The 27,411-nt window shown below is 52.8% G+C and overlaps 1 protein-coding gene and 1 non-coding gene across 3 annotated transcripts; one reads left to right on the top strand and one right to left on the bottom strand.

Moving 5' to 3' along the window:
- The first annotated feature begins 156 nt into the window (after positions 1 to 156).
- Positions 157 to 27,176, top strand: CHAF1A (chromatin assembly factor 1 subunit A). Of its 2 annotated transcripts, XM_057541170.1 has the most exons (15): positions 158 to 358; positions 3,042 to 3,092; positions 4,382 to 5,247; positions 10,849 to 10,905; positions 13,447 to 13,676; positions 13,854 to 13,914; positions 14,393 to 14,461; positions 16,924 to 17,150; positions 17,672 to 17,840; positions 18,000 to 18,080; positions 18,519 to 18,611; positions 19,352 to 19,604; positions 20,256 to 20,746; positions 26,023 to 26,119; positions 26,694 to 27,176. In XM_057541170.1, exons 1-15 carry the CDS (start codon positions 307 to 309, stop codon positions 26,792 to 26,794), a joined length of 2,898 nt encoding a protein of 965 aa, XP_057397153.1. In that variant the 5' UTR covers positions 158 to 306; the 3' UTR covers positions 26,795 to 27,176. The 2 variants fall into 2 exon arrangements, with proteins under 2 accessions (XP_057397154.1, XP_057397153.1); XM_057541171.1 differs by lacking the exon at positions 10,849 to 10,905 and having other exon boundaries at positions 157 to 358.
- On the bottom strand, positions 1,931 to 2,054 carry LOC114236191 (small nucleolar RNA SNORA28). Its single transcript, XR_003622188.1, has one exon. It is a non-coding gene; the product is annotated as a small nucleolar RNA SNORA28 (small nucleolar RNA).
- Positions 27,177 to 27,411: the final 235 nt, after the last annotated feature.

Below are 27,411 nucleotides of genomic sequence, written 5' to 3'. Positions count from 1 at the left end.
AACGACAGGCGGCCGAGAAGAAGCCCCGCCCACCGCAGGAATATCAATAGGGGAGCCATGGGAGCAATGGAAGCCTCGGCTCTCGCGAGGATGCTCCCTGAGCTCCCCTCTTCCCGAGGAGGACCGTCACGTGACTCGGCATCACCCAATCCGCGCGTGGGCCGCGGGGGTCGCCGCGGTTCCCGCCAAATACGAGCGCGGCGGCCGCGGCAGCAGCGGCGCGGGCGGGAGGGCGAGCAGCAGCGGCCGCCTGAGCGGAGCCCGCGCCTCCGCCGCCTGAGGGGAGCTCGAGACGCCGCCGGGGCAATGGTGGAGGAGCCCGAGTGCGGGGCGCCGGGTGCCCGCGGAGCGGCCGCAGGTCGGTTCCGGCCCACGCCGAGGGGAAGGGGGGGCGCGGCGCGCGGCCTGTGCGGGCTGAGGCGGCGGTTTGGGGGCCAACGGGCCTCCCGGCCCCGGGCCCGCTCCTCCCCGCCTGGCGTTCGGTCCGTGGAGCCGTTAACAATCCCGAGGAAGGGCCTTGCAGTCCGAAGGGCACCCTCCTTGACGTTATTGTTGCAGCCGCAACCATTTTTTTTCCGGCACTTTTGCGTCAGTTTGTCCTTCCAGAGCGCTTTGCGGTGACGGGTGTGTGTGTGGCCAGGAGGGGAAGCTGAGGCCCAGGGAGGCGAAAGGGCCGGGTTTGCAGGTTACCGAGTGTGTTTGTGTCCCCTGGACAAGTTGGACCCTGCAGCGGTCCTGTGGCCGGGTGGGGAAACTGAGGTCCGGGGTCACACGGGCTCGGGGACCAGAACAGCTGCGTCTGCGGGTCAGGGCCAGCCCAGGTAAGCGGCCCGGATGGTAGGGGTCTCGGGTTCTTGATGCTGCCGGATATGCATGGTGAAGACCTGTTTTTCTGCTTCCTGTGTCTTGGGAGGGGGCTTTCTGGCGCCTGGCAGGGCCCCAAAACGTGGGGTGGTGAACCAAGGAAGACCAGACGGGTTGTCTCCTCTGCTTGACTCCCATTTTACCCCCAGCACTTGGCACAATGCCTGGCACATAGTAGGTGCCCAATAAAGATGGGTTGGTTGAATGAATTAAGGGTTGGTAGGGACATCAGCTAGTTTAGTTCAGGGTTTTTCAACCTCAGCACTACTGACATTTGGGGCCATCCTGTACGCTGTAGGGTGTCGAGCAGCATCCCTGACCTCCACCCATTAGGTCTCAGTAACAACCTCTTCTTCCCAGTTGCGACAACCAAAAATGTATCCGAGGCATTGTCAAGGGGCCCTCTAGCTGAGAACCACTGTGCTAATTGTTTCCAGACTTCGGGATTTCAAAGAGACATAGAATTCATATAAATAAAGTTGGGACTGATTGTCATTTGACCCATTAATCATGTTTAATTAAAAAATTTTAAAAGCACCATCTGTTTTGACCATGCACCATAAAAGGGAAGGATGTTTTAATGCCAACTAAAATTAGGAGGGATATAATCTCAGGATAAAGAGCAGTGGTAAGTTTATACAGAAGTGTTTGTTAATTTGTATGTGTACCTTTGAACAATCTGAATCCCTGGATGGGATCCCTTTTTATGTCGACCTGAGGTTGCTTCTGGGCCCCGGGTCACCTCTGTTCCACTTGCATCAAAGCTGGTGACTCAGGGCCATGCCAATAAATCCTTGTGGTTGTCCTAAAAATAAATTTAAGTGGCTAAAGATTATGTATCCTTCAGCTGACGGGAGGAAATCCATGTTTTTGGTAACTGAAAACTTGAGAATGATATTATCTTGAAATAGGTAGAAAGGAAATGTGAGCCTCTGGGTACTTTTCTTATATTCCAAGCTTGGAAGTGGGGAGAGCAGCTTCATCTAAGGGCAGCTGAGTTTTTTTAAAAGGCCCTGATCTGCTTTTATTTATTTATTTATTTATTTATTTTTATTTTTTTATTTACACTGTTTAAGTCTATATAACGGCTTGTCTCACAGAGAAGAGAACACTGGAATAGGTTAGACTTTCTTGCTATAGCAAGCTCAAATTGTGTCAGAGTTTTGATCATCTGCCACAGAGTGTTGCTTGCATCCTGATCTGCTTTTAAAAAATACTCACTTGTATGTATCTTTTTTAAAAAAAAAAATGTAGATTGGCCAAAATAACTAAACTAGACTTTTCCAAGCCAGATCTAGCAGGTGTCAGCTTCTAAACTTATTCTAGCCATTTGAAGATATTTATCCAAAGATTTGGTTCTATTTATAGTCATTTCTGCATCAGCTTTGATATTGTGATACTTTTTTTGAGATTTTTTGTGTGTGCGTGCAGGAAAACATTCTCCCTTATCACTTCTTGACAGCACTTCAGCTCCAGCTTGGCAAGCTTGAAATGCTTTAAGATGTATTACCTTTTATAAACTCTGTTTTGAAAGAAAATAAGCCCTATTCTAATTTTACAGATTTGTTGGTGGGGAGGGCTTGGTTTGGAGAAGGATGATTTGGGTTCATATGAATGGTGAAATCAGTGATACAATGTTTTCTCTCATCTCTACTTTTACTCAGTCTTCTTTTCATTGTCCCTGTTACTGTGTTCATTGGTTTTCCACTATGTGCCAGGCCCTGAGCCCATGCCACAGGTACAGTGTGGAACAAGTCTCCCTGCTGTCATAAAGCTGGCATTCTGATGGGGGAGGGGGGAGACATAAACACAGAAGTCTCAGAGTGATAAGTGCTCAAGGAAAATAAAACGAGATGTGATGGTGTCCAGGGCAGAATTTCTCAACTCATTATCATTTTTGGGCCAGATAATTCTCTGTCGTGGGGTGCAGTCCTGTGTGTTGCAGGATATTTAGCAGTATCCCTGTCCCCTACCCACTAGATGCTGGTAGCGCCCTCTCTCCAGTCATGACAGCCAGAAATGTCCTTAGACGTCACCAAATGTTCCTGGGGAGGTGGGATTGGGGGCGAAATCAGCCACACTGGACAACCACTTTGTACACAGTAGGTACTGCATGTGTGTTTGCTACTTCATTATTTCCAGCATTTAATAACTTATCCTTTGACACTTATTCACAGCCATGGATTGCAAAGACAGACCAGCTTTTCCAGTCAAGAAGTTAATACAAGGTAACTTTCTGGGAATGGGTTAAATATTTGTTCCTGGTTTATATCCTTCATTGTCCTCTCAATTATATTGTCCATTCCCCTTGAGCAGAGGCCATCTCTTGGGGTCCCCAGCAGAAGTCTCCAAGGGGCTGAAGGGGAGAAAACAGTTGCATCTTACAACTGGAAGCTGGGAAACCCGTTTCATTACACTGCTGTTGCCAGGAGCATATCCAGAGGTTGCTGCCCTTACAGTTGGATTTCTCTACTCCAGCACTATTGACATTTTGTAATGTTTTTGTCATGGGGGGCTGTCCTGTATACTGTGGAGAGTTTAGCAGCATTCCTAGCCTCGTCTCCCAAGTCGTGACAACCTTTAATGTCTTCAGACATGGCAGGCACAGCTGCCCCTGGTTGAACAGCGTTTTACAGGAAGTGTCCCCAAATCCTTTCGTGTAAAAAGGGGAATGGATTTGCCCTTAGGCCAGGTTAGTGGCTGGACTGTATAAAAAAGGATGGTTTCTGGTTTTCAAAGCTTGGTTACCTGGTTCCCCTGTAGCAGTTTGCCTTCTCCTGTGTCAACTGATAGCAGGTTTGGTGTTGGTGGGAATCATATGAAGGGCAACCATCTTCTGAGGTCAAAGAATTAGGGGCAAACCGTAGAATCCAAGAGCATGATAATTTTATAAACTGACAAAAAACAGGCTTGTTTGTTGAGTCTATTACATTAGAAAATAGTTAATAAGATGTTTGGGCATTTGAGTACATGTGGACTCCATGGGAAGTCACTCACCTGAACTTCCTCACTCTCTTGAGGTGTTGCTGTGTATCTCTTGGGACCAGCCAGAAGGCTGGCATGCAGTGGGAGGGTACTTGTTTCATTGGCAAGAAAAGCTAACAGCTTGGGATGCTGGGAGCAGAATGAAATCTTTCCGCAGATGAATCTATCTCTTTCGCTCTTCAGAGCCAGATGCACTTATCTTCAAATGAGATTTCCACCCATAATAAATAACTTTGGAATTTGAACTGAGTCTCAAACAGATCAGAAAGTGTCTTCTCCTTTGAAATTCTTGCAATGTCCCCGCTATGAAAGCTTGTCAGTTTTTTGTTTGTTTGTTTGTTGCTTTTGCTTTTAGTTAGGATGTTGGAAAAGTACATAATGAGAAGATAACCCCTTTTTAAACTTTAGAAATTCCCCCCACCCCCAAGTACAGCAAGGTCGATTACTCATTGAGCACGTGGAATATTAAAGCATTGATTGTCACTCTTCACACTCTCACTCAACAGATGGCCTCCTTCTCTTTTGGTTTCAGCTCGTCTGCCGTTCAAGCGCCTGAATCTTGTCCCAAAGGAGAAGACCGACGACGGGTTGGACGACATGGGGGGCGCTCAGGGTGCTCCTGTGCAGGGTCACGTCCCTGATTTAGAGACCTCTTTGGACCACTTGGAGGACAACTGTCACATGGGCTCCGACATAGATTTTAGGCCAAAACTTGTCAACGGGAAGGGCCCCTTAGATAACTTTTTAAGAAGTCAAGTCAAAACCAGTATTGGCCAGACTGTGGCAATAATCGATTTGACGGAGGACTCGAGTGACCCACCGGATGGCACCATGGGCCACGATAAGCTAAATTCTGCAGCCTCTCCCTCCCAGGAGAATGTAAACAGGGTCACAGACGAAGCTGGAGATGACAGGGGGCTGCGAACGGTCAGTCAGAAGGACGAGCTGGCGTTTCCCGAAGAGGCCCTTTCAGACCTCCCGTGCAAAACAGAGGCGGGGGGTGCTGACTCGGGGGGCGCGGAGAGGAGGGGACTCGCACAGAAGGGCTCGCCCCAGAGCTGCCCCGAGCTGACCGGTGGCCTGAGAACGTGCTCCGAGAAGGACCAGGACGGCTGGAGCGGGGCCAGGAGCTTCCTGTTCAAGGGGAAGGTGCCCGTGGTCGTCCTGCAGGATATCCTGGCTGCCACACCCCGAGCCAAGTCTCCTCCTGCCACACCTCCGGGCCAGGCTGTGCCCTCCGAGAGCGAGGCGCTGGAGTCCAGCCCCGAAGAGGACTCTGTCCTGAGCCATTCGTCCCTGAGCTCCTCCTCTCCCACCAGCTCACCCGAGGGGCAGTCTGCGCCCGCCAAGCAGCACAGCAGCCCTAGCCCCCTCCCCGCCTCCACACCCGTCCGCAGAGTGAGTATCTCCCCCGAATCAGTGCCGTCGGAATCCAGAGGCTTCTGGGTACGGCCCCTCACTCTTCATCCAGGGACACTGTGTCCCCCAGATGGCTAGTGGCCGAGCAAGTGGTGCCGGAGACCAAGTCCTGTGACTTTCCGGCATCGAAAGCCATTGGGGTGTTTGGTTGTGTGTACGTTGCGATGTGCTGATGGTTCTGTGAGTCACCGGTGTGTCGGTGCCATCCTGGTAGCCCTGTTCACACCTAATTAACGGTGCTGGTCACCTCAGCCACTTTAGTGACTAATGGGTGTAAGCGGGCGGCTGTGACCCTTGACTCAGCCTTTAGCTTCCAGCTCCCTGCACGCCTCCTGTTCCAACACAGACTCGTAGGGCCGTTGCTGTCAGTAAGCAGTCCGTAAGTGTTGGTGGAGAGACCCCAAGACGGCAGGAAGAATAAAACAGGGGCATTCTTTAGGGTCAGCTCTTGTCAGCACGGCCTGCCCATCTTAAAAACCTCACCCAGAATGGCGAGAACAGGAGAGTCCTGGCACCATGTTTAAGGACCTGGACAGGTGACTTTGGAAATGCCTGTTTCTGTTACTGGCTTCCGAGCGGCACAGTGGCCGATGTCTCTGTTCTCACCTGTCCTTGAGGTCCTGTGGGTAAAACTGATAGAATCAGTCAAGAATACCAAAGCATAGTGAACAGTGTTCTTTGGTTTTTTTTGGTTTTGTAGCACTTGTGTTTGTTCACATCAGGCTTTCACATAAGATTGGATCCTGGGGTGGGTTGTTCATTTGCTAACTGTACCTGCTTAATCTGACCATAAACCACCAACCTTGATTGCTTTCTAAAATTCGATCTCTAAGGGACTAGTTATTTTTCTAGATGGTTCCATTTCTTGTGTTTTACCTCCTTGAGGAGATTGGAGAACGGGAAAAATGGCTTCCTCTTTAGGTACACAAAATATCAGTCAAGAGTGGGGTTGTCTTTTTTCCTTCTAAGTTTCTAAATGTGGCAGACTGACATACTCATTTTTTAAACTTTCATCTGAGCTTTTACCCAGACTCAAAATCCGAGTTTGAGTCCCTTGCTGTCAGCCATCTTGTTCTGTTCTGTCCATCCAAGTTGCTCAGAATCCTTCCAGACTGCTGCTTCTGCTTTGCAGAGCTAATTTGTCACATGACTCATGACAGCCAGTGAACCTGGAGAACAGGACATGTACACATGTTTCTATTCTCCTTAATAGCTTCATTTTTTTTTAAGTTTGTTTTTATGCCCATAGCCAAGCCTGAGGACTGGGAAGCCATGCAATTGGGCCTTGTCACAGAAGAGTGTTACTTCTTGTCCGCTGGCCTGAGTGGCCATGCAACATCTGAACACGTGAAACCAAGTGTGCTGCGTTTAGGAAATCCTGCCTCTGAGAGGCTCAATTTGGCTCTGAACACAGGCTTGGAGTTTTGAGATGTTCTAGAAGACAGTGTTACCACACAGCTTTGCAGATAATTCACACTGCAGGTGGCGAAGCCTTAAGGCCGCAGCCCCCCCACCCCACCCCCCACCGCCGCCACCCAGCCTGTGGCAGGAAATCGCTCCAGTCACCCACAGGATGGGAGTAGAGCCTCGTGACTTTGGGTGACAAGACAGGTATGAGAGCAAAATGGAATGACCACCAGGAGGTGCCTGAGGGCCTGGCGGAGGCAGCCCACCTCCAGCCTCACACACTCAGCTTTCCAGTTTAGCTTCTCACCTTTCGGGAGTGCTGGATTTCCTGGTTGGTTGGTTGGTTTCATGGTTGGTACCTGACTCACACCTTTCCCTGCTGTGGGCCCAAGTTTTTCCTGACCCCTGTGACTGTGGGGAATACTATTGTTCTTCCGTTTTCCCTCTCTGTCTCCTCCTCCTCCTCTCCAGACTGTAGGCAGACACTTGTTGAAGGCTTACAGATTGTTTCCTATTACCATGTCATGTGTGTGGTTTTTATTGGGCTCCGTTAGTTCTGGACTTGGAATTGTAAAATCTCTGCATTTGGAACCCCTAAGCATTTGCTGGTCCTCTGTTGTGTGTGTGTGTGTGTGTGTGTGTGTGTGTCCTGAGAGAGCTTTGTTTCGTTTTTGTTTTTTAATAAATTTATTTATTTATTTTTGGCTGCGTTGGGTCTTCGTTGCTGCGCGCGGGCTCTCTCGTTGCGGCGAGTGGGTGTCTCATCGCGGCGGTTTCTCTTGTTGCGGAGCACAGGCTCTAGGTGCGTGGGCTTCAGTAGTTGCAGCACGCAGGCTCAGTAGTTATGGCTCGTGGGCTCTGGAGTGCAGGCTCAGTAGTTGTGGCACACGGGCTTAGTTGCTCCGCGGCATGTGGAATCTTCCCAGACCAGGGATCGAACCTGTGTCCTCTGCATTGGCAGGCGGATTCTTAACCACTGCGCCACCAGGGAAGTCCCTGTTTTGTATTTAAAAGTACTTCCAGGTATCTAGAGAGTCTGACTTTGAAAAACAATTTAGGAACACCTTTTTGAGATAATCCAGGGTCTCTTGATTAGCCAGAATGTGGCTATTTGTCATCAGAGCTTTTTACCACCTAGGATAGAACCATTTCTCCAGTTTGTTTGCAGTTAGATGTGTAATTCAGCCTACATTATTGATGACTCAAGATTATTGTTCCGTAAAGGATTGTGTGGATACGGTGGTGTTATTGGAATCTATGGCTTGCCTCTGTACAGACGCTGGAACTGTTTCCCAGGTAATTTAAATTATAGAAGTATTAAATTCTCCATGTTTAAAAAAGATCACTGAAACACTGCAGCCCCCTTTGGCTTTTTTCTGTCCCCCAGGTTGCCACTATCTTCATCTTATATTTCTCTGTGTGGTGTGTATGTGAGAGATCCCTAGGAATAAACAGTATCATTTTTGTTTCTTTACATGGGCCGTATAGTGTAAATATGTTTCTTTTTCATTCCAGGGTGTCTTAGCAATTTTTTACATTGGGATGGGAAAATCTCTTTTTAACTGCTGTATCATACGCTGATGGTCCTGTGATGGTGTGGATAAACTGCAGTTTGCATAGTCATTCTCCTTGATGGATATTTCTGTTGTCTCTCATTCTTGGCCTTGACAGACAGTAATTGTCATGAGCTTCCCCGAGTTGTTAAGTGGAACTGCAGGCTCACAGGAACGGGCGTGTCAGTTTTTGCCTGCTCTCAATCCCCACATGCCTGGACCAGTTAGGGTTGTGTCTCCCCTCCGCCTGCTGTCCCTCCCCTGCTGTCAGGTTTCTAGCTGCTGCGGGGCCTGTCCACAGCCACCTCTCCTCCCCTCACTTACTGCTGCTTACTTGCTCTGGGCCTAGAAATTAGACCTCCTTAGGTATCACATCAGAGTGAGTGGGCCCTAGGATTCTCCCAAATAAAGTGCAGGAATTTTACCTCACAGACATGGTTATATCTGCCTTGACTCTTTGGGGTAGTTGATGTGTGTGTTTCATCCTCATTGTGGAATCCTGGATCTTGGTTTTTGGTAGCTCAGTTCCAGGTTGGTAAAATGTGTGGCCTATATTTTGAGAGAGTTCTATAAATACTTGGGCCAGAGGTCAAGAAGATTAAAATTATATCTGTTCAGTAAGGTCTATCTGAGTGCCTGGTAAAGCAATAGAGATACTAGTTTTAAATAAAATCGTAACTGCTCTGGTTGTTGGATATCGTTAAGCCAGCTCTTGGTAGTCACGTCAACTCTCTCATTCCTGGACTCACAGCAAAGGGGAAGATTGTGAAAGGCACTGATTCTGCAGCTGAAATTCAACAACAGGTGCGTCTTGCTCCCCAAACACCCTCATATAGCTGTCTGGCAGTCACGTTTGGTGCTACCATCTTTAAACACAAAGGACAACGATACAGACACAGCACCTTACAAGTCCTGCTGTTAAATCCTTTCTTGTGGGGCTCAAGTCCGCAGGCTTGGCAGGCCAAGTAGATGCTGGAGAGGCAGATGCTTTTTCTTAAGCCCTTGGTAAGATGGCTTTGGCGTTTCTGTGGGCGCCTGCGCAGTGAGGTGGGATTGAGCGCTCTGCCAATCACATGGCTTTCACATGACTGGGCGCCTGCGCAGTGAGGTGGGATTGAGCGCTCTGCCAATCACATGGCTTTCACATGGCCCTCTCCTGAGGGAAGGCTTAGTCCAGAAAGGACTCGGTGCATCCTGAGTAAGAAGGATGTCTTAATCTGTAGTTTTCTTTGGTAGGAAGTCTTAGGGCGAGGCTTTCCTAGATAGAGGAAGCACTGTTTTTACATAGTTTTGTTGGCATGTCAGACAATTTCAAGAGAAATGGGCTTTCGGTTTTTCAGCTCGTCTCATTTTCTGGCTGCCTCCTCAAGTCTAAAATGAGCCCGGGTGGGTATTTCTTTCCAGCCTGAATTCTCCCCATTGGTCTTCCATGCAATGAATGGTCTGTTCGCCAGGATTCCCTGCTCTGGAGGTAGCTTAGGCCATTAGCCTGGACTCCTTGTGTGTATTCCGACCTGGGACCATTTAGCCAGCACAGCGAGGGAGTCCAGCCGTGCGTCTTGGTCAGTCCTTGTAGCCCATGCTCAATTTGAAGCAGGACGATAGAGAATGGGGTGCTCTAGAACACAGGGGTTCTAGACCAGATTGCCACCTCTGGCCAGCTGACCTTTCTTCCTGGGCGTTTACTCTGTGTTCTAAGAAGCAGGGCTGTGCTGGGCAGGGGGTACAAACATGGGAATCCAGCCCGTACACGTGTCTTACTTGACTCACGGGGTGTTGATTTGTAGACATTACAGGCAGACCTTGGAGATAATGCGGATTTGGTTCCAGACCCCCACAGTAAAGCGAGTATCACAATAAAGTGAGTCACGTGGATCTGTTGGTTGCCTGGTGCATATAAAAGTTATGTTTACACTATACTGTAGTCTGTTTAGTGTGCAATAGCATTATGCCTGAAAAAAAGCACATACCTTAATTAAAAAATACTTCACTGCAAAAAACGCTGTTGTCTGAGCCTTCAGCAAGTCGTTATCTTTGCAATAGTAACATCAAAGATCACTGACCACAGATCACCATGACAAGTATAATAATGATGAAAAAGTTTGCAATGTGAGAATTACCAAAATGTGACACAGAGACACAAAGGGAGCAAATGCTGTTGGGAAAATGGCATTGTGTTGGTGTGCCTGTACTCAGGAAATTTCCACTGGCAGCCTCTCCGGGGAGAAGCAGAAGGGGCAGCGGCAGTGCTGGGCTGCGTGCCTGTAAGACTCCGTCCTCTGTGGCCAGGGCGCCTCCTCTCCAGGTGCCTACAGACCTACCACTCTGTGTCTCCCTGACACCAAGGCCCCTGGCTGTGGCTTCTTATTTCCAGCTTGGCTACCTACGTTTTTTGGTTATCTGCCTCCCGGTCTCCCCTTTTATCCCCACATGCGTTGGAGTTTATGACCCAACTAAGAAGTTTTGGTTCTGTTTGCTGGAACTGGTCACCCGGAAAGGTTTTCACTGTTGTTGTTTTACATTGTTTACTCCTTGCCCTCCCCAAGGACTGTGCAGTATGTTAAACGTGTTAAAGTGATTGAAACAACCTGTGTTTACAGATCAATGTCTTTCCTTTCAGATAAGTAAGAAATTGGTCAAAGGCTCTGCAGAGAAGAACAAGATGAGACTGCAAAGAGTAAGACATGTCCCCTGAAACAGAAAGTTCCCCTGGTGCGCTTTTTGCAGTAAATAGGAAGCAAAGCCCTTTGCCCTTCTCTGGCCCCGTTTTCACCCTCCCCTGCTTGTTCTGAGCATTATTTTGATTCTTGCTTCATTTTGCATAACTGGGCCTCGTGCTTATGGGTTGCATCATTTTTAGGTTGTTGAATCCTAAGGTTTTGCACGTAGGCTTTTCTAAGCTCTTATTATAATTAGTACTGACTGTCGTAATAGTTGGGCAGCCCCACTGTAGTTTAAAATTGCCGTAAAAATAACCCAGTGGCTCTCCCTGCGCCCCAGCCTCCTATGCGCATAGATTGAAGTTCCATCCCTTCCCAGGCGCTGTACCGTGGTGGCCCCTACATCAGATGGGTGATTACTGTTTAGTGGTTCCCTGCTGAGTCTTCCATTCAGTTATCTGGAGGTCACCACGTTTCACTCCCGGCAGTGCAGGGACCTTCTTCCTTACTGGATGAATTGCAGAGAAGGCCATGGCCTTCTTCCCCGACCAGCTCACGGAAGGGGCGCCGATGACAGTTGGCTGTGCGCTCACCAGGCATTTCCTGTGCCGTCTGCCTTATGGCTGTGTTCGATTTTTGTGGGTCGGATTTTGATGGCTTTTTTAGAGTTTATCTCATTCTTCATTGTAGTTTCAGAGATGGGCACCTGCGGGGCGGGAGTGGGGAGGGCCTGATTCCAGAAGCCTCCTGTCCTCGTAGTTAGCAGGGGGAGACTCCTCCTCACCACCCGGCACTTGCGGCTGGTCTCGTTACTCAGTTACTCGATCCAGACCAGCCCCTTCTTCAGGTATCCCACGAGTCACGTGCGGAGGGTACCTGGCAAGGACGTTCTCAGATCTCTACCAGCATGCCTCCATGGCTCTTGTGAAGCGAGCAAAGGTTGATCAGGGCAGAGGGTAGGATATTCTCTAGGGACACGGGCATGATCATAGGCCCGTACCAAAAGCTGAGTTGGGCTTCTGCCAAAGGTGAGAAGCCCATCTTTGGTGGTTCCTGTCCTTGAGAATTACCCTGTGCTATGTTAGAAGGTAATGCCCTTCAGTCTGGGAGGTGAAACTTGTTTAATACAAAATCAAAATTATATAATAACCCAGCGCCCCAGGCCACATACGAATTCTTTGGAATGAGGAGCTGATGTGATTAAAGGAGATGTTCCCACTTTAAAGAATATCCAAGAAACTAGCTGTTTCCTCCTGCTGTTAATGAAACGGCACTGCCGTAGTCATAGAGATCACTCTGGGTCCTTTCTTAATGTCTGACCTTTTCAGATCCCAAGAAATGTTTGTTCGTTTTGGGTTTTTTAATTAATTAATTTATTTATTTATTTATGGCTGTGTTGGGTCTTCATTTCTGTGTGAGGGCTTTCTCTCGTTGCGGCAAGTGGGGGCCACTCTTTATCGCGGTGCGCGGACCTCTCACTATCGCGGACTCTCTTGTTGCGGAGCACAGGCTCCAGACGTGCAGGCTCAGTAGTTGTGGCTCACGGGCTTAGTTGCTCTGAGGCATGTGGGATCTTCCCAGACCAGGGCTCGAACCCGTGTCCCCTGCATTGGCAGGCAGACTCTCAACCACTGCGCCACCAGGGAAGTCCCCGTTTTGGTTTTTTGAGAAATGGTTTTAAAGATAAAAAGAATTTTTTCTTTTGAGAAATGGCTGTAAAGATTTAAAAAAAGTTTTTTTTGCTTTTATTTTTTAATGTGTTCTCATCTGCTCCTCACTGTTTGTTTGTTTGTTTGTTTTTAATTAATTAATTAATTAATTTGGTTGCGCCAGGTCTTAGTTGCAGCAGGCAGGATCCTTAGTTGTGGCATGCGAACTCTTAGTTGCGGCATGCATGTGGGATCTAGTTCCCTGACCAGGGATTGAACCCGGGTTCCCTGCATCGGGAGCGTGGAGTCTTATACACTGCGCCACCAGGAAAGTCTCAGTTCCCCCCCCCTGTTTTTAAGACTTGCTCGTCAGGTTCCCCCTCCTTGTCTCATCCCACTCTCCCATTTCAAGAGAAAGAAAAGAAACCCTATTGTCTGGAATAGTTCTGGGGGGACGGGAAGGAAAATATTTTTGTTTTGAAGGTAGGGAAGCAAAACCTGTGGGTGTTTTTGTGTCTTTATTTCACCACAGCTTTCTGAGCAGATAAATGCAGTTCAGACCCAACAGCAGGTACCCGGTGTAGGCAGCCTAGAGGTGCTTACTTAATCTTTTTTAATTAAGTAAAAATTAACCCTCATCCCACGTTTGAAGACGGTGTCTTAAACGTATCTTACTTTGAATTGCCCAGAAGGTCCTGTGGCAGCCGGCTAACCCTCATCGCCTTTCTCATGACAGAAGGAAATATAATGGACTGAAAATTCCCTTCTTTGTAAGGACGCTGACCAGCAGGCTGCTCCCGGGGCTGGTTCATTCGTGCCTCCCCTCCGCTTGCGCACGGCCGCCCCCGGACGCCGGCGCGGCCCTTCGTGGCATCCGCGGGGCTGAGCTGTGGACCGTCTCCCGTGCAGGATAAGGAGCGCCTGGGCAAGCAGCTGAAGCTCCGGGCCGAGAAGGAGGAGAAGGAGAAGCTGAGGGAGGAGGCCAAGCGGGCCAAGGAGGAGGCCAGAAAGAAGAGGGAGGAGGAGAAAGAGCTGAAGGAGAAGGAGCGGCGCGAGAAGCGGGAGAAGGACGAGAAGGAGAAGGCAGAGAAGCAGCGGCGCAAGGAGGAGCGGCGCAAGGAGCGCCAGGAGGCCCTGGAGTGCGTGCCCCGCCCCTGCCCCTCCCCCTGCCCCTCCCCCTCCCCTTCCCCCTCCCCTCGCCTCTCCCCCCTCCCCCTCCCCATGCCGGCCTCGTCCCTGTCCGTCTCCCGGGGACGATTGCCGGGCATGGGCCGGGCCTGTGCTGGTTGGTGAAGCTGAGTTTTGATGTCTCTTAGGGCTAAGCTGGAGGAGAAGCGGAAAAAGGAAGAGGAGAAGCGGTTGAGAGAAGAGGAAAAGGTAGCATGTTCTCCCAGAACTTGCATCTTCCTGTGTGTTTGAGAAGCGGGGTCTTTTGCCTGATTACTGCTAGATTTCGGATGTCGTCCCAGAGGTAGTGGGAAGCGGGGCGGGGGGCCCAGGGACTGACACGTGCCTGCTGGCTTGACATCCCCGTCCTTCTGCAGCTCTGACCTTTTGAGACTGCCTGGTACCCACTTGTGGGTTTTGAGAGCTAACATCAAAATAATGCTTTCAATCTAAAAATGCTTGGGGTTCAGTTCTAGGGGCTTTTGCATGTTTTAAAACAGTTTCTCGGGACTTCCCTGGCGGTCCAGTGGTTAAGACTCCGTGCTTCCAATGCAGAGGATGCAGGTTTGATCCCTGGTGGGGGAACTAGGATCCCATATGCTGTGCGGCATGGCCAAAAAATAAAATAAATTAAAAAATAAAGTTTCTCTTCATTTCTTCCTCATCCTCCTCTTCTCTTACATTGCAGCGCATTAAAGCCGAGAAGGCGGAAATCACGAGGTTCTTTCAGAAACCAAAGACTCCACAGGCCCCCAAGGTGAGCAGCTGGCTTCCTTTGGCTTTACTTTTGGCCTTTGTCAGGCTGTTCCTTTTGAAAAACAAAAAGATGTCTTCTGACCCACTGGCTCTGCTTCCATCAAGAGGGGCCTCCGCTTGCCCAGGGAGCTTTGATCTCTGGTAGGGTCTGGAGGTTTGATATCTTGTCATTCACTACGTGCTCAAAAAGGCAAAAAGTGGCACGTTTGCTAAAACTGCCAAGCATTTAGAGGTTGCTTCGTCAACAGTTTTGTGCTGGGAGCCGTGTGGGAAGGTGTAAGGGAGGAAGACCCGGTCCTCACCCTCGGAGATTTTCTGCTCAACGTAGGAGACAAGGTTGAGCGTAAAGCATGTGGGATTCAGCACAGGATTCTGCTTCCCCATCTGCCATCCGGTCACCTTCTAGACCATCCTTTGCCTGTGGAGACCCCAGACCTCCATCCCCCCCCATCCCCCCCCTCCCTCCATGCTCCAGAGGTGTGACCCACCTCCTCTGATGCAAGGGTGTCCTTCCAGATCATTCTCTGCGCGTGCATCCCTTCGTATATTTGTGTATTTATGTAGGTAACAAATCATGAATTTATTATGTTACTGCTTTGTTTGCTTAGCCCTATCTTGGATTCTTGCCATGTTGGCCTCTCTTCATTCTTTTTCGTTGCTGCATAAAGTGTCGTGATGTGGGTGGCATCATGGTTGATATCCCCCTCCCCTGTTGATCCCCCCAAACGGTGCATGGATGTCACCAGCACACCTCTCGGGACGCAGACTTGCCACTATGTCCGGAGGACACAACGTTGACAGAGTTGTATTTGTCATTGTCCAAGTGCCCTCCCAGCAGGAAATGCTGATGGACAGTCTCCCGTCCCCACAGTGCGTGAAAATACGTCCTCTCCGCCTACTTACTGCCAGCACTGGATGTGGCGAATTTTCTTATCACTGCCGACCTGACGGGTGAAAAATACGTATCTTTGTTTCACTTTGTTTTTCCTTGATTCTCAGTGCAGTTGAACATCTTTTCATCTTTGCTTGCCATTTTATTTCTTTTTCTGTGACTTGCCAGTTCCTGTTTCTTGCCCATGTTTCTGTAGGATAGGCTTTATCCCGTATCTCTGGCTCTTTATATAGTCTGGGTTTTCATTCTTGCTGGGGTACACTACACATACTTCCTTCAGTCCATTCCTTCCCCCTTGACTTGTTGATGGTATCTCGTACAGAAATTTTTCGTTTTAATGTGAACATTTTTATTCTTTTATTGTAATTGGCTTTTGCTTCAAAAGCCTTATGTATCCTGTGGTTATAGACATGTTCTAATTTTTTCCAGGTTTTTTTTTTTTTTTAGCTTACGTTTTGTTTTTTTATGTTTAGTTCCTTAGCTTAGCTGGAATTCTTTGTGCCTGTGGATTCGGGCGTGGCCGTAATGTTTCCCTGTACGGATACCCGATGTTCCCAGCAGCTGTTAGTGAGGAGAACAGTCTACTGGTTCTTGGCCTCGGCTGTGTGTTGGACTCACCAGGGAGCTTTAAAAATCACTGGAGCCTGGATCCCATCCCAGAGAATCTGATGGGCCTGGCTTGGGCATCAGGATTTTCAACAGTTCCTGGGTGACCCTGTCATGCGACCCACAATGAGGGTGCTGGCCTCAGCTGTTGTTTTCTTGCTGGGGTGAAAGTCTGGCCTTCTTATACCCAACCTCAGAGACGTACACGCTCCTCCTAACCCCCCCATGTTGTCCTCACTTGCTGCCACCCTTGGGATCCGCTGACGCAGACGTTCACGATGCTGAAGGAGCTCCAAGAAGGGAACTCAAACCTACCAAGGTTGGGAATTTCTGGAGGTCCAGTGGTTAAGACTGTGCTCCCAATGCAGGGGACACAGGTTCCATCCCTGGTCAGGGAACTAAGATCCCACATGCTGCCCGACACCGCCAAAAAAAAAAAAAACCTACGAGGGTTTACCGAGGAGGATTCTTAGGACACAGACACCCGTGTTTCAGGTTTACGTCAGGCTTCAGCTCTGTTTCGAGTCATCTTGTAACAGTGTGGCGGGTCACTCTCCTAGGTCTCTGTTTGCTCATCAAGGTCTAATTATCTTAAAAAAAAAAAAAAAAATCCAGTGAGATCCGTCCTTTTCAGGAGTACTGATCAGCGAGTTCTGACAATGTACAGGGCCCTGCAGCCACCTCCGTCATCAAGATGTAGAGCATTTCCGTCCCCCCAGACGGCTCCCTCCTTCCACCACAGCCCTGGCAGCTGCCGACACGGTCTCTGGCCCTGTAGTTTCGCCTTTTCCAGAAACCCACGCAAATGCTATCAAGCAGTATGTGGCCTGTGTACGCGTCTCCTCTGACCTCCCAACCTGAGCGACTCGAGAGCACCGGGCCTCGCGTCCAGCGGCTCCTCCTCGCCGCTGCTGTGTGCGGGTCTGTCACAGCAGGGGTGCCATCACGCCCCTCCTCCGTTTCAGACCCTGGCCGGCTCCTGTGGGAAGTTTGCCCCTTTTGAAATCAAAGAGCACATGGTCCTCGCCCCTCGCTGTCGGACCGCCTTCGACCAAGACCTCTGTGACCAGTTAGACCAGCTCCTCCGGCAGCAGAGCGGCGAATTCTCCTTCCTGAAAGATCTGAAAAGCCGGCGGCCCCTCAGGTCCGGACCCACCGTGGTTTGTAACCAGAACACAGACCTTTTTAACAGGTTAGTGCTGGCGGAGACTGCCGTTTGCCCGTTGGTGATGTCAGAGAGCCCTGGGTGGCCCGGGCAGACCCCTGCGTTCTGGTCGCTCCTGAGTCCTGTGGCCTTGGCTGGTCCTCTCCCTCCTGGGCCTCAGGCCCCAGACTCGGCTGCTTCACCAGACCTCTCTCTTCCGGCTTCCCCTGAGCCTCCTGAGTCTCCCGGGTGCGGCGGCTTCGCAGAAAGCCCTGCTTTGGAGGGTGGGCTGTGTGGGCCGGCCTCCCGGCAGGGCAGGGACATTCCCCCACTGTTGCCAGCTTACCCGTCACACGCCGCCTTGGTGCGCGCTGTGGGGCAGCTGCTGAACAGTCGGGCTTCTCCCTCTCCTCGCGCCAGGCCCCTGGAGTAAACGCTAGCCTGCCTCGGGGCAGGTGGTGCCACCGCTTCGGGGCCACCCGTCACGGCCCGCTGCCCTGGGAGGAGGGCCGCTGGTGGTGGGCGTGCACGCCACAGAAGGGCCTCTGAGCAGGGGTCTCTCCCCTCAGCGATGTGGTGATCGTGGAGAGCAGCAAAGTGGACGACGTCCCCGAAAGGAGGAGGTTTGGCAGGATGAAGCTGCTGCAATTTTCCGAGAACCACCGGCCAGCCTACTGGGGGACGTGGAACAGGAAGACGACGGTCATCCATCCGAGGGACCCCTGGGCCCAGGACCGGGTGAGCGTGCGGGCAGCTGCTCCCGACCCTCTGCGCTTCCTTCCCAGTGTGCCCTTCTCACTGGGCTCCGGGAGCTCCCTGAGTGTTCTAGCCTGCGTGCTCTGCCTTTCCCTTCCGCCCCTGAAGATGACAGTGACCACCGCGTGTTTGCCCCCTCAGGACCTCCTGGACTACGAGGTGGACAGTGACGACGAGTGGGAGGAGGAGGAGCCGGGGGAGTCCCTCTCCCACAGCGAAGGGGTGAGCGCGGCCGGGGGTGCTGCCGGCTTCCGGCCTGAGAGCCGCCGTGGCCCGGGCCGGGCTCCCTCACACTCAGCGTCTGGGTTTACGGCCGTGCTGGGAAAACCTCAATGGGTGGCAGTAACCTGCCTGGCGGTGGACGGGGCGGCGTCCACCCGCTTCTGGATGGGCCTGCCTGCTCGCTGCCTCACCGAGGGGCCCACCGCTCCCGCTGCTTTACGTCTGGGCCTTGCTCGTCTGTGTCCTGCCTGACCCCCACCCCCGCTGGAGCACGATGGGGCTGGGTCATGGGAGTGTGGCTGACCCTCAGGGTGTGCATAGGAGTGAGACTGGAAGCAGTAGGAGGCTTTTTCTTTCTTAGACGTTCATGGGTTAAGATTTTACGTGAAGCATGTGTTGTTTCCACACATCATGAACGTACTTTTTTCTCTTCTTGAGGACGACGATGATGAGGTGGGAGAGGATGAGGATGAGGACGATGGTTTCTTCGTGCCCCATGGGTACCTGTCTGAGGATGAAGGAGTAACCGAGGTGAGGGGTGAACGGGGAGGGGACAGGTCCGGAGCTTGGTGGCCGCCGACCTGGGGGTGGTGACATAGGTCTCAGCCCACCCCCACGGCGGATTCCACGTGGACCTTGCTCCCCACAGCCTCAGAGGCTCAGCGCTCCCGCCCCCCCCAGCTTTCTCAGTTCTGCCAGATGGTGGGACTGTTGAGGGAGCCATTTCTAGGGCTCCGAAGGCCTGCCGGGTCATGGTGTGTGGGTAGTGGGGAAGCTGACAGGGCTGATGCCATTGCGGGAGTGACTTGTCTCAGAGCCAGACTTGCGGGGCCTGTGTTCTTCGTACGTTTCCAGCCAACGAGGCAGACAGGTCTCGTTGGGCCCGCAGTGTATCTGCCTTAGACAGTGGCACCAGTCTGGGGTGGGAGAGGGCTGGGCATGGTGATTTCAGCTTCAGGATCCCACGTTAACCAGAAAACCCACAGTGGCATTAAGAGGCTTACTGGCGAGGTAGTAAAAAATACCTGTGACTACCCAGGGATGGCCAGAGGGGGCAGATGCAACTGAGGCACCAAATGGGGGAAAGTGCCAGTTATTGTTCAATCCGAAAATGCCCTCTGCCCGTTTCATCACCCGTCGGGGGTTGGAAGCTGGGTGGGCGCCGTTCCTCGCCGGCCCGCCCCTGCACGTGCTCTCACTGCCCCAGAGGCTGGGATCACGGGTGCCGGGGAGGGGGACCCTGAGCGAGCGTCTGCTCTCTAACCTGCAAGGAGTGTGCCGACCCGGAGAACCACAAGTTTCGCCAGAAACTGAAGGCCAAGGAGTGGGACGAGTTTCTGGCCAAGGGGAAGAGGTTCCGCATCCTCCAGCCCGTGACGATCGGCTGTGTCTGGGCGGCCGACAGGGACAGCGGAGCTGACCTGAAGGTGCTGCAGCAGTTCACGGCCTGCCTGCTGGAGACCGTGCCCCCCGAGGAGGAGCAGACGCCCAAGGCCTCCAAGAGAGAGAAGAGGGACCAGCAGAGTGAGTGCTGGGGACGGGTGGGGACGGAGGGCTTGGGCTCCCACCTCCTCCAGGCCCGGGGCAGGCAGGAGACTTCCTAGGCACGTGGCGTGGTAATTCAGAAGTTCTTCCAAAAAATAGCCAAAGCCAGCGCTTGTTGAGCACACGTGTCCTTTCTGTGACACTCACGGGAGCAGTACGGGGCAGCCTCTTCAGTCGGCCCGTTTGCCCAACCAGCACACACGTCCCTAGCTCTTCAAAGCCTGGGAGGGCCCGCCACTCAGAAGGAGAACGTGAGGACTGTCACTAAGGAAACAGGCGCATGAAGTGAGACATGACAGTTTATCGCAACGAGTCCTGCCTCCTGAGGCTTGGGCCTCAGAATCTCTTCTGGAACAAGTTCATGTGTCTTAAGTCCACCCATAAAAAGCCACCCGCACTAAACCTATCGTGGTTGGTCATTTCGTGATGTCAGTAAGCATTTTGCTGCTCACCTTAAACTTACACGGTGCTGTGTGTTGATTATATCTCAATAAAACCAGAAGGGAAAAAAAGTCCACCCGAAGCTGACCGTGTTTCTCGGCCTCGGTGACAGATTGGGGAACCCGGGTGCCACGTTTATTCCATCCCGCCCCCCGAGTCTCATCCACCGTGTCCCCCTCTCCCTGCCAGTCTTGGCCCAGCTGCTCCCGCTGCTGCACGGGAACGTGAATGGCAGCAAAGTGATCATCCGGGAGTTCCAGGAGTGCTGCCGCCGAGGACTGCTCAGCAAGGACGCCGGCAGCCCTGAGCTCAGCGCCGCCAGCCCCCCGAGCCCTGGCCCTTCCCGCCCACAGACCCCCACCGCCGGCGAGGACACCGCCGTCCCCTCCAAGGCCAGGCTCAAGCGGATTATTTCTGAGAACTCGGTGTATGAGAAGAGACCCGACTACAGGATGTGCTGGTACGTCCACCCACAGGTGCTAAAGAGCTTTGCCCAGGAGCACCTGCCCGTGCCCTGCCAGTGGAGTTACGTCACCACAGTGCCCTCGGCCACCAGGGAGGACAGTGGCAGCGTCCCTGCCCCAGGGCCCAGCCAGGGGACGCCTGTCTCGCTCAAGAGGAAGTCGGCGGGCAGCATGTGCATCACCCAGTTCATGAAGAAGCGCCGGCATGACGGGCAGGTGAGACCCCGCAGCGGCTTTGTTATCTTTAACAAACTTTCTTTTTAGAGCAGTTTTCGATTTACAGCAAAATTGAGGTGACAAAACTGACCAAAATTGAGGGGAAGGTACAGAGATTTCCCATGTGCCCCCTGCCCCCGCCATGCACAGCCTCCCCCAGTATCAGCGTCCCCAGCCAGAGCTGTGCGGCAGTTGCAACTGATGAACCTACATGGACACGTCACTGTCACCCAGACTTCGTGGTTTACTAGCGTTCACTCTTGGTGCTGTGCATCCTGTGGGTTTGGACAGATGTACGAGGACTTGTATCCAGCATTACAGTGTCATACAGAATAGCGTCACTACCCTAAAAACCCCCATGATCCGCCTATTCATCCCTCCCTCCCTCCAACCCCTGGCAACCACTGATCCGTTTACTGTTTCCATGGCCTTCTTTCACTTAGTCGTGTGCCTTTAAACTTCTTCCGTGTGTTTTCATGGCTTGAGAGCTCATTTCTTTTTAGTGCTGAATAACGTTCCACGTCGTGGCTTTTATTTAGTTTTTGCACTCATTTAACACAGTTACTAAGCACTTGCTCTGCACTAGGTACCCTGCTAGGCCTGTAGACAGTGGTGAGCAAAACACCATCTAATGGGAGACACAGACGGGGGTCGGTGGAGCAGCCAGCCAGCCACGTGATTGCAGCCTGACAGCGCGTGGAGGAGGAAGCGCGTGGCCCCGTGGGGACACGTGTCGCGAGGGGCTTGCCCTCGCCTGGTGGTGGGCGGGCTTCCTGAGAGACGCTGGTCCCCAGAGTGAAGTCTCCAGTGCTGCCTGGACACCCAGAGGCTGGGACCCGAGCCTCAGCCTGGGTCCACGTTTGATTGTTCTTTCTCTTACTGGAATGTGGGCGTGAATGAGTCTCATCTTGTAGCTACTCTTACTGGAAACCTTGTGGTGTGAGTACTGGGTCCTCACTTTTTTCTTTTCAAAAGATAGATTTTATTCCTTTTATTTTATTTACTTTTGGCTGCGTTGGGTCTTCGTTGCTGCACGCAGGCTTTCTCTAGTTGCGGCGAGCAGGGGCTACTCTTCGTTGCGGTGCGCAGGCTTCTCAGTGCGGTGGCTCCTCTTGTTGTGGAGCACGGGCTCTAGGTGCGCGGCCTCAGTAGTTGTGGCTTGCGGGCTGTAGAGCGCAGGCTCAGTAGTTGTGGCTCACGGGCTTAGTTGCTCCGTGGCATGTGGGATCTTCCTGGACCAGGGCTCAAACCTGTGTCCCCTGCATTGGCAGGCGGATTTCCTAACCACTGCGCCACCAGGGAAGCCTCTGATTTTTTAAAAATCTTATTTATTTTTGGCTGTGTTTTGGGTCTTTGTTGCTGCACATGGGCTTTCTCTAGTCGCGGTGAGCGGGGGCTGCGCTTTGTTGAGGCACGAGGGCTTCTCATTGCGGTGGCTTCTCTTGTTGCAGAGCACAGGCATGCAGGCTCAGTAGTTGTGGCTCACAGGCTCTAGAGCGCAGGTTCAGTAGTTGTGGTTCGCGGGCTCTAGCGCGCAGGCTCAGTAGTTGTGGTGCACGGGCTTAGTTGCTCCACGGCATGTGGGATCTTCCCGGACCAAGGCTCGAACCCGTGTCCCCTGCATTGGCAGGCGGATTCTTAAGCACTGCGCCACCAGGGAAGCCCACCGGGTCCTCACTTGAGGCAGGCGTCTCACAGACCTAGAGATGTGGGGAGACTTGATTTTACGAGGAGGAGCTGGGTCTTCCGCTCACATCCCGGGCTCTCCTCGGGGGTGCTGCCACTCCAGGAGCTGCTGCTGAAGGCTGGGTGGTGACGGAGACAGAGGGGAGCCGGCATGCGCCCCACCCCCACCCCTGCCCCCCGCCCCCTGCTCCTCTGCTGTTAGTTAGTGTGTGGCCATCGGGGTGAGGAGGCCAGGGGGGTCGGGGTGGGGGGAACGGCTCTTGGAGTGACGTTTAGCCTTCTCCGTGAGGCCATCAGGGTGAGGAGGCCAGGGGGGTCGGGGTGGGGGGAACGGCTCTTGGAGTGACGTTTAGCCTTCTCCCTGAGGCCAGCAGACTGGTGAGGTCTCGGGTGCAACGTAAACCTGCTTCCTAAACTGTCACAGCAAGAGGGACCGTCAGAACCGTCCAGTGTGGTCATGCTGGCTGTTCCTGCCACTCCCCAGCCCCTGTCCCTGTGAGGCCTGTGGACACGGCTTAGTACTGGGGGAGCCCACCTGGTGAGGAGTTGGGGGCCCCAGCCCCACAAACACTTCCCTCCCTGGGCCTCGACCCAAAACAATCCGTTATGTGTTCAAGCTGTGTTCAAGCCGCAGAGCCTTTTCACGGTCGATGTCATTAGCCAGACAATCTTAGCAGGACCGCGAGTGTGGCTGCTCTGGTTGAAACTGGCCAGAGAGCCTGTTTGAAAGGGGCTGGGTCTGGAAGACCTCCTTAGTGTCCTTATCCAAGCAGTGTTCGTGGGCTCCTACCCCCATCAGCCCTCCCTCAGATTCTCGCGAGACACAGCTGTCTTCCTGAGCCCCTCTCTGCTCTTCCTCTCCTGGTGTGGCCATCCCCACGCGTGTTCATTGCCTGTGTTTCTCTACGTGGAAAACGACTGTTTAGCCCTTATTACTTTCCTCACGCCAGGCACTTGACGTGGATTCTTACGTTTCATTGGTGCTTCGTTGTTTACTGAGCTACCAGGAACGAGAAAATGCTCCCACATAAACTGGGTGCCCCTCCCCAGGTGAGAGGGGTTGATTCATGAGAGTCAGTGACGCCTTTCATCCCACAAGACACACGTGAACAGCAGGCAGTGCGGCTTCTCCCCGTTCACAGGCCTTGAAGAGGCTCCGCGGTGTGGCGGGGACTCACGGAAGGCTACACAGCCGGTGGCTCTGGGTGTGCTGGCCCCAGCGGTTCTGATTCAGTGGGTGTGGGGTAGGTGCTAAGGTCTGCAGTTTAAAAGCCCCTTCTCAGGGAATCCCGTGGGAAGGCCCCAGGACCACAGCATGGCCCAGCACAACGGGTGCATCTCGGGAAGGGAAGCTCAGAGCACCGGCTCTTCAGGGTGGTGGGGAGTCATCCCCGCTGCTCCTCTGAGTGCTCGAGGTGTGACACCCTGCTTGTGACAACACTTGGTCCCCTGGAACTGGGCAGGCCTCAGGTATAAAGCCCCCTGCGTCACCTTAAACTCATGGGAGTTTGTCTCCAGCAACAGGAAGTCCGGAGCTTGTGAACATTGTCGTCCGGGGCCAGGCACCTCCTGTCGCACTCCCTCCTGCTTTAGTTTGTGGCCTTGTCTTCATGGTGGCAGAATGGCTGCTGCACCTCCAGCCAGCAAGACGAGGATGGCCAAGCCCACCCTGGGGAGGATTCCCGTTTGGCTGGAGGGGAGGCTGACTTCCACCTTATCTTTCTGGCTGGAATGCTCTGGCATAGCCACCCCAGCTGCAAGAGAGGCTGGTTCAATGAGACCTTGACGGACAGAATGCTGGTTGATTTGGAAGGGCGGGTGGGAGGATAGCTCTGGGTTTGCGTTGAGCAGGGCCTGTGCTGCACGGCGCCGGCATGAAGTGGGAGCCACGGGTGGTAGTTTCTGAGGTCAGGATTGGAGGAGGCCTGGGAGCACGCGGAATGCTTCCCCTTGCGTTTTCGTAAAGCCACTAACTGATCCTTCCACACGCTTGGCGGTAATTGTTGCTAAACTATAAACGCATATGAATAGTTTAGCTTGGGTTGGGCTTTTTCAATTTGTGGGAATTCGAAAATCTTTTCATTTAGAGTTCAAAGTAGCCATGCTACCTTACAGGTTTACAAGGTACCATGATCTAGTGAATCGAACAGGCTGAGGTCAGGTGCCAGTTCTGCCACCAAGTGTGTGTGTGGCCCCACGGCAGCTCAACCCTTCGGCCTTGGTCTTATTTTTACATGGGCAGGGGCTGCATTTGCCCTTTCCAGTCTCCATGCTTTGTGGTTCAGTGTCTTCCTACTCCGGAGGCTCACTTTCCGGCGCTGCACCCTCCCCTGCAGTAGTGATAGCAGCGTGGCGAGCTGTCCCGTGGCCCTCAGCTCAGCAGGACTCGGGGCACCGTCCAGAACCCTCACTTCAGAGGCTTGAAACCTGTCGCGTGCCTGTGGGGCTGTGGGTGGTGGTTCCTCCGAGATTTCCTCATTCATCTGCTCTTGGCTTCCTGTCTGGAGGGCCCAGGGGCTGGGGAGAGGTCTAAAGAGACACATCTGTCCCATCCCTCACCCGACCCAAACCAGTACCTCCAGGGCAGCGTGGGGGAGAGTAGCGCTGTCTGTTCGTCTTGGCCAGTCAGCTCTCTTGAAACAGGTAGCTGGAAACTGCCCACAGCGTCCCCAGTGGTGCCCCTGCCTGCCTGGGGCCATTCCTGCCTTGGTGGCTCCCAGCCCGAGGAGCCCAGCATGGAGCTTCTACACTAGCACTGAGGGGGCTGCGAGCTTGAGCCCTGTCTGCCGGCCAGGCTGGGGAACCGTGGGCAAGGCGGACAGCCCTGGTGTGCTGTCGTCCCTTTTCCAGGCAAACGGAGACTTCTGTAGCAGAGGAACTCCAGGAGTGTTTTGAGAAATAGCCTCCCCGCGGAAGTAACCCCAACTCCACCGCCTCTGCTGGCTCTTTGTTCATGTACAGAGTGCGAGCCGCGTGTGGATGGGTGATGTATAAAATCGGTCCTGTTACTTTCCACAGTCTGTCTCTCTGTCCCCTCTGGTGGAAGCCAATGAAAACAGCCTGGGAATCTCACTGGAAATCCTACCCTCCGTAGAGCCTTCCCACCCCTCCCAACCCCTGTCCACAGGGTGCAGATGATGTCCTCATGGGCAGAACTGGTCGGAGCCTCAATCAGAGGGAGAGAGTTAACCAAGCATCAGGCGGAGGGGATGAAGCTGTTGGGCAGAGAAGAAAACACTGACCAACTAACTTCTCAGCCACTTAATGCAAATAATAATTCAGAGAAAGTGTGTGCTTTATCCATCTCTCTTTCAAACCAAACCGGAAACCCAGAGTTCTCATTCAAAAACAATAAACAAATTATTTTTGTAATCAGGTAAATAACAATGGGGGTAGTTTTCAGAAATCTGAACATAATTAGTTCATTTGAGAGAACTCCCCCAAAGTTTCCTTGGATCATAACCCATCAGACAGACTCCTCAAGATGGGTGGAGGAGATCAGGAGTAGGGAAGCGGGTGGCGGGAGGGGCCACACCGTCCCTGTCTGCTGGTGCTGCCGCTGCTGACGGCCGTGTGCCTTGTCTGTTCAGGTCGGAGCTGGGGACCTGGACGGCTTCCAGGCGGACACAGAGGAGGAGGAGGAGGAGGAAGGCGACTGTGTGATCATGGACATCTCGGATGTTGGGGGTGAGAAGGGTCCCAAACCCTCCTCCTTTCCTTCAGGCTGGCAGGAAAGGGAAGAATGGTTACGGTCACTCTCCCGCTCGCCTCCTGTGACTAACGGGGACTGAGTGAGGAGGCCCTGGAAGGCGCTGGGCGGGCCGGTCTGATGGTGGTGCGGGCAGTAGGCTCCAGCCCAGGCCCTGGGCTGCCTGCCCTGGCCTGAAAGCTGCATTTAGGAAACCAGAGATCTGAAGGTTGGTGGTGATGAGCCGTGTCAGGGAGGGAGGGTCTGGGGTGGGGCGCCCGGCACTGGTGAGGGGCAGCCTCTGAACCGAGCTTCCCAGGGGCAGTGAGCCCCAGGCCGGCCATCCTCAGCAGCATGAGCTCCAGCAAGCCACTGGGCCTTGCCACCCACTTTCCTCATCTTTGCCACGGGCTTCCCCTGCCCTGGAGGGTCAAGGGTAAAGCCGCTGGAAAGTGGCCATGGAAGCACACGGGCTAGAGGTGGACGCGGCCGAAGCTCTAGTGAGGATCGGGCAGCCTGCCCGGCCCCACAGCGGACACGGCGGCTGAAGCCCCTCCCTCTCTTGCTTTGCAGACATCCAGGCCCCATGTGGAACCACTTCTGGAGCTGGGGGGTCTGTGGGAGTGGACACCAGTGAGAGCCTCGTGGCCTCCAGCTCGCTCAGCCCCTCCTGAGCGCCCCGACTGGCCTGTGTATGTACGTAGAATGGTTAGGGTATTTTCAATGCCTCTCAGATACTTGAAAGTCCCGATTCCTGTGTAAAGAGCACTTTGTCCTGCTTCGCAGACCTCCCTGGAAGTTTGGAAAGTTTTATATAGGATGCTTGATTAGTTCTTTTTGATATTTGTAAAAATTTCCCCCCCAAAGCTGCATATTATTCTGTCCCTTAATAAAGCATTATTGTGATGTGATGACCTGCACGGGGAAAGCCTGGTTGTGCTCTCCGGACCCCTGGCAGGCACTGTGATGAGATGCTTGTAAATGAATTGAAGCCCCTCGGGTGCGGTGTGGCGCCCGGACCTGACATGGATGTGTATAAACTATTGTCTAGCCTGACCTGGCATGTCTGTCGTCTTTTCAAACACGTCACTTCTGTGATTGGTGCGTCCATTGCCCTGGGCCCGAGCCCGGCGCTCTGTGCCGTCGGGTGTCCGCTCCCCGCCCTGCTGCCCCCTCCCCGCCACGCATGGACCTGTGGCATGTGTATAAAGCTTTACGCTTTGCAAAAGCGCTGTTCCACCTCTTTGTTGTGAAATCCTCAACCTCCCCACTGACCTAGTTCAAGGTGAGG

This window comes from Balaenoptera acutorostrata, chromosome 2, assembly GCF_949987535.1.
Source record: "Balaenoptera acutorostrata chromosome 2, mBalAcu1.1, whole genome shotgun sequence".
Classification (NCBI taxonomy): domain Eukaryota; kingdom Metazoa; phylum Chordata; class Mammalia; order Artiodactyla; family Balaenopteridae; genus Balaenoptera; species Balaenoptera acutorostrata.
This window is presented reverse-complemented; position numbering and strand designations above follow the sequence as displayed.